Here is a 6,527-nt window from a genome sequence, read left to right as displayed (position 1 = left end):
ACTTGTTAGTATGACGAAGATGAGTCGAAACTCTATTTGCCATCTCATCAGCCGAGGTTTCTTTTGAGTCCGAAACTTCAGTAAGGCCTTGAAGGCTGATGGTTGGCATGCCAACTTTTGGCGAAAGGAACTGCTCATACACCATGAATTATGTCGAATGGCGTTTTCCATGTGAGGATTGAGAGAACGACCAGAAGCTACATGGTACCTTTTGTGGTGGAAACTCTATTGGAGAAAGAATCCACCAGCCGGTATTGTACTCCCTAAAAATGACAAACCATGGTGGTTTTCTTGAAGGAGCTTCGGGAGCATTGGGAACTGGACCATGCTGTGAATAGAGAACTCTCCTTTATGGGGATCATGCGGGTCGCATGCTTTGACCACCATAGCTGAGGTTGCTCTGGTGGTGCTTGTTCATGGAGCGTAGGGCTGTTAATCTTCCTGAGAAGATCAGTTGACAAGCCCTCACGTTTTTCCCATAATCTCATCCTAGTCCGATAGGAGTTTTCTACAAAGAATCTCCATGATCCTAGGCGCCTATCACAGACTTAATCACTGCTCCTTATGCTCATATGAGCTATTGCCAGTGGGAGCTTCAATGATATTGGATCTACTCATAACCCTTAGAGGAGGTAGGGTTCGACTTTGTGAGCCAACTCCAGGTTTCTTGGTTGTCCAAAAGATGGAGTTTGTCTGGAGTTCGTCTATGGCGGCGATAAGAAGCCTGTGCCGCATGTTCATGCCAGATAATCACCATAGTGGTGTGTCTTCTCCAGGAGGGCTTTTGGGATTCTGGAAGCGGTCCCATCATCTGGTGGATGACCTGTTTGGCAAATGCTCCCCAGAAAGTTATAGGGGCCCTTGAGGTCTACGCCTATGATGGTTCCTCATAGCCATAGGCTTATCCTCCTTAGCTTGAATGATGCAACTCCGAGCTTCGCTTAGCTTGAATGGTGCAATTCTGGTGTTGTTCTTCAGGGTGATTAAAATCAAACCATTGTTCAGAACTTGGCATGTCTTTCCGAAAAAGAGGAAAGGCCCCACGGTGGGCGCCAAACTGTTGATGCTCGATATCAAACAGACTATTAATCCAGAAGAGGATTGTTGCGGGGTGATGAAGGATGATGGAGGGCTCGTTCCCTTCTTCGACTTTATGCCTGGTTCTTGAGCAGGGGTCTGAAGTCCGTGCTGCACAGACAGAAAAAACTCGTGAGAGGGCGGGGACCGATTCCCCATGATTCCTCTGACGATCAAGTCAGTTGATAAATATGAGCTTGAGTGGAGTTTAGAACTGTGTTATTATGCTATGTGTGTTAGAGATAATCATCTCTCAGATTAGGTCCAGAGGAAGATTTAGATTGCTCAACTTTGGCTATGGTGAATAGCATCTGCATATAAAGAGGATGCCAATGGCAGATTGGTTATTTCGGCCATGCAGAATGACGGTGACAAAGTGTGAGCTGGAAGGTGAGTCATCCCTCGTTTTACAGGTGTCGGTTGGTGACTGGAGGGGAATTCATCTCAGCATGGGAGATGGCATCTCCGCGATATCCGGGAAGTGACTTACGAGCGTGGCAGAAGGCACTTGGGCAATCTAAATCTTCCTCCGGACCTAATCTGAGAGATGATCATTTCTAATGCACATAGCATAATAATACATAGTTCTAAACTCCACTCAAGCTCACGTTTATCAACTGACTTGATCGTCGGATGAATCACGGGGGAACCGGTCCCCGCCCTCTTACGAGTTCTTTCTGTCTGTGCAACGCGGACTTCAGACCCCTGTTCAAGAACCATGCATAAATTCGAAGAAGGGAACGGGCCCTCCATCATTGATATCTCGCTATTTGATCTATTTTCCGACCAAATTTTGTACCAAAACCCGTGTTTTAAACCACCAAATCGTGTCTATTTCATTGAATATCTATAGAATGTGGTACTGCTGCGCTTTTATTCTTATTTTGCAGAAAACTGGTGAAATCAGGGAAGAATGTGGAATTTGAAGGTCTACACACGGGCCGCGCAACATCTGATGCGGGCCGTATCGCACCCTGGCCCCACCACAGACGCGACCACTCATCATTCACTCGAGAGACACAGGAACACGACCCGTATAGCACTCGACGCGGGCCGTGTCAGGCATTCCCGGAAACAAAATTGAATTTTGGAAATAAAGGCCAAATGAAGGAAGGTCGGCAAAAGCTCTATATATACGAGATCCTGAGCAACAAAGGGGGGATCTTGGACGTTTCTGGAGCGAAGGAAGGGAATTCTAGGGTTTGACCTTGGCGGCTAAGCTTGGAGACGAAGTTGAGAAGCGAAAGACGGGAATTTTCGGCGGATCTTCTTTGTTCTTCGGGTTTTGTCATGGATACTTCTTTTATTATCTCTTATATTTGTTTTAGAACTATGTTTGAGTAGACTTTATTAGTTTCCTGGGTTGTGATGTAATCGAATGTTTTGTTTTGCATGTCAGTTATTGGATTTTTGTGTTGAAACATGTGTTTGCTTGATTGTGTTTGATTTTAATTGCTTAGATTAAATTGTTTGATTTATACTGGTTTACCACTAGATGCATGGCCACATCTAGAAGGTACTTTGGCTCTTATAATCTCTCAACCAAACTAAGTACATGAGGTAGGATTAGTGATCCGAAAGGTGAAACCAAGTAGTAACTGACAGGTGAACAATTCCTCATATCGACGGATAGAGGTTACCTTTAGTATACCAAACAAGCAGCTAGGTAATTCAGACCAATATACGACAGTTGAGGTCTAGAACCCGACGAGGGCAGATATTGCAATTCCATACCAAGTTAATGAACCAACAAACGACAGTTGAGGTTTAGGAACATTAGGTCTGGTCAGTAAAACCCTACACAAAGGAACAACACAAGGAATTAGTAACTGCTGCATTCACTCGGGGACCACACGGACTGTGTACGATAGTACCCGGCCCGTGTACACTGACACGGCCCGTGTAGGACACTACACGGACCGGGTACCTCGAGGCAGAACTGAGATAAAGTCATAACCCTGGAAACGCCTTTTTACTATTGATTAAAACCAAGTTAACTTACTTTCTTACATTTAATTATTGTTATCGAATTGTTAGGACTATAAATACCCAAAACCAACTTTGCAGAACTTCTAGAACTGAGTTAATCTAAGTAGAGTCTAGTCTGGTTTCAGCCGTCCTGTGGATCGATACCTGAATATACTGCTCGATAGGATTGTACACTTGCAATCCGAATCGAAAGGTGTAACCAAGGTTTAAAAAGTATAGCTTGCTATACTGAAACTTTGTGCATACGCTTTTGTGTGAACAAGTTTTTGGCGCCGTTGCCGGGGACGGCATTGAAACTACTGACTTTTGCTTATTTTATTAAGTCTAGATTTTAATTGTATCTTCTCTCTTATCGTTCTCTCTTTCAGGAAAGCTGGCATTCGTACCTCCACACAAGGGCGATTATAGACTGAGGAGCAAAGGACCACTTTCCGACACGGAGACTCCTTCAGACTCAGCTATTCCTGTGCAACCACCTCTCCACGCGGACCGCACAGACGATACACGGTCCGTGCACTCTGAACATCCGAGCCGAGCAGAGATGAGTAACCACAGTGACCACGGAGAGGACAGGCAAGAGGACATGACTGATGATCTCTCTGATGATGGCATGGCCGACTTCGTGCCAAGGACTCTGCGAGAGTTTAATGTCCCGAGAGCTGGAGACGTGAAGGGAGCAATCAGGCTGCCAAGAATTGTGGGACAGCAACCGAACTTCAATCCGGGTGTTGTTAACATTGTGCAGCAGAACACTTTCCATGGCTTGGATCATGAGGATCCACATGCCCATCTGCAAACTTTTCTTGAGTGCTGTACCACCATTAAGACCAATGGGGCAACAGCCGATTACATTAGACTTGCTTTGTTTCCTTTCACACTTAGGGATAAGGCCAAGAAATGGTTAGGGTCATTACCAAGAGATTCTATTACCAACTGGAGGGAATTATCAAAGTTATTTTTGACTAGGTTTTTCCCTCATAAAAGAACTGCCAAGGTAAGAACCCAACTAACCAGCTTTAGGCAAAGGTCTGATGAACCCCTAAATGAGGCATGGGAAAGGTTTAGGGAGTTACAGTACTCTTGTCCCCATCATGGTATTCCTGATTGGTTGTTGATTCAAACTTTTTATGATGGTTTAACTGAAAGCACTCGCACATCTATTGATGCTGTTGCAGGTGGAGCTTTGATGGAAAGGGAACCTCATGAAGCTATGAACCTGATCGACAACATGGCTCAGAACCAACAGTGGTCCGGCCGCGACAACACCCGAGTTGGAGGAGGCGGCCGATTTGAGGTTGATCAGATCACTGCTCTATCAGCCAAGCTGGATGCTATGCAGAAGGCTTTTGATAAGATGAGTGTGAAGGCAGTCAACCAGCAGCCACAATCCTGTGTCATGTGTGGAGTTGAGGGACATGCTTATGAGCAATGTCCACTGGCGCAAGTTGATGGAGAGATCGAACAAGTCAACTCTCTCAACAATGAACCATCCTATTTTCCGAAACCTCCTTTCAACCAATCCTACTCCAAAGACCCGGTTGAGCAACAAAACTGGAGGTGGAAACAGAACAACCCTGCGCCATTCAACAATTCCTCCAACCCCTCTTACAACAACTCTTTCAACAACCCCTCGAGCAACAACAACAACCGGAACTTCTACCAGAATGCTGCATTTCCCAACTCGAACAACCGAGCACATCAATCTGGTCCTCCCAAGCCATATATCGCTCCCGCTGTGAGTGACTTCATGCATGAGCAGGGGAAAATGAACCAGATGATCTTCGAGCAAATGCAAGCATTGAATGCTCAACTGGCTGCTCAGAGTAAGATGATGGAGCAAATGGGTCACCAGACCGCCTCAAGCCAACCACAACCTGGTAAGCTTCCCAGCCAACCAGAGGTGAACCCCAGAGGAGAGGCTAAGGCAATCACGCTGCGAAGCGGGGCCCATTACCAAGGACCAACCATGCCAGCAGACCAAACTGCCAAGCACACGGACCGCGCAGATCTCACACGGACCGTGTCACCACTTGAAGAAGAAAACCCTGACCGTGTCGAATCGACTCGACCAGCAGTCAGCATTGAGAACCCTGTGAACACGGACCGTGCCACTGACACGCGGGCCGTGCAGAAAGAACCTGAAAGTCATAAGAAGAAAGGGGCCGAGAAACCACCACCATACCGGCCACCTGTACCCTTCCCCCAGAGACTAGCTGAGACCAAATTGAACGAGCAATTCGCCAAATTCATCGATGTTCTCAAGCAACTGCACATCACCATCCCATTCACCGAGGCTTTGATCCAAATGCCCACCTACGCCAAGTTTCTCAAGGACATCCTATCCAACAAGCGAAGCTTGGGGGAGCACGAGACGGTGAAACTGACGGAACAGTGCAGTGCCATTCTGAGAAGTGAGCTACCACCCAAACTGGAAGACCCTGGTAAGTTTTCTATTCCTTGCGCTATAGGGAAAGCCACGATCAAGAAAGCTCTATGCGACTTGGGAGCTAGCGTGAGTCTCATGCCACGCACCATCTTTGATCGAATGGGAGTAGGTGAGCTCAGACCTACGCGAATGACTCTTCAGCTAGCAGACTCCTCGGTAAGACTACCACTCGGCATAGTGGAAGACGTGCCAGTTCAGGTTGGTAAATTCTATGTACCTGCGGATTTTGTTGTTATGGAAATGGAAGAGGATAAGGAAGTCCCTATCATTCTGGGACGACCTTTTCTGAGAACAGCAGGTGCGATAATTGATGTATTTAAAGGAACACTGACCTTGAACATTGGAGAGGAGAAAGTGCGATTCCAAATTGACCGAGCCATGAAGTACCCCTCACCTGCCGAATCTTGCTTCAGAGTAGATGTGATCGAAGAATGTTTAGCAGATTTGGCCGAGGACTACTTTCTTCAGCAAGTCAATAGCTCACTAAGGTATCATTCTGATTTTTTATCTGAGATGCAGGTTGAAACAAGCGAGTTGGAATCAATATGTGCAGCAGATGCAAAAACTAACAATCTGGAGGAACTTGGACACGGACCGGATGGATCCCACACGGACCGTGCACCATCGTACGAAGGCCATGAGAATGAAGAACACGGGTCGGATAGGGCTGACACGAGGGCTTCACACGGACTGAGCACATCTGATACGGACCGTGCAAAGGCCCAGACAGAGCAGCCAACTCCTAAGCTCAAGCCTCTTCCAGCCAACCTCAGGTATGAGTACCTAGGCCCAGATAAGTCTTGTCCTGTGATTGTAAATGCAGGTTTAAACCCCGATCAAACCGCCAAACTCTTGGAGAAGCTGAAAATTCACAAAGGCGCAATCGGGTATTCAATCAAGGACCTGAGAGGGATCAGCCCATCTATCTGCTCGCACAGGATCTTACTGGAAGATGATCACAAGCCCTCTGTTGAACACCAGCGACGGCTCAACCCAAATCTGAAAGAGGTAGTAA

The 6,527-nt window shown here is 46.7% G+C and overlaps 1 protein-coding gene across 1 annotated transcript; it reads left to right on the top strand.

Moving 5' to 3' along the window:
* On the top strand, nt 1,440-5,999 carry LOC109830922. The gene is made up of 3 exons (XM_020398277.1): nt 1,440-1,467; nt 3,435-5,866; nt 5,955-5,999. Exons 1-3 carry the CDS (start codon nt 1,440-1,442, stop codon nt 5,997-5,999), a joined length of 2,505 nt encoding a protein of 834 aa, XP_020253866.1.

Source organism: Asparagus officinalis, chromosome 2, assembly GCF_001876935.1.
Source record: "Asparagus officinalis chromosome 2, Aspof.V1, whole genome shotgun sequence".
NCBI lineage: Eukaryota > Viridiplantae > Streptophyta > Magnoliopsida > Asparagales > Asparagaceae > Asparagus > Asparagus officinalis.
This window is presented reverse-complemented; position numbering and strand designations above follow the sequence as displayed.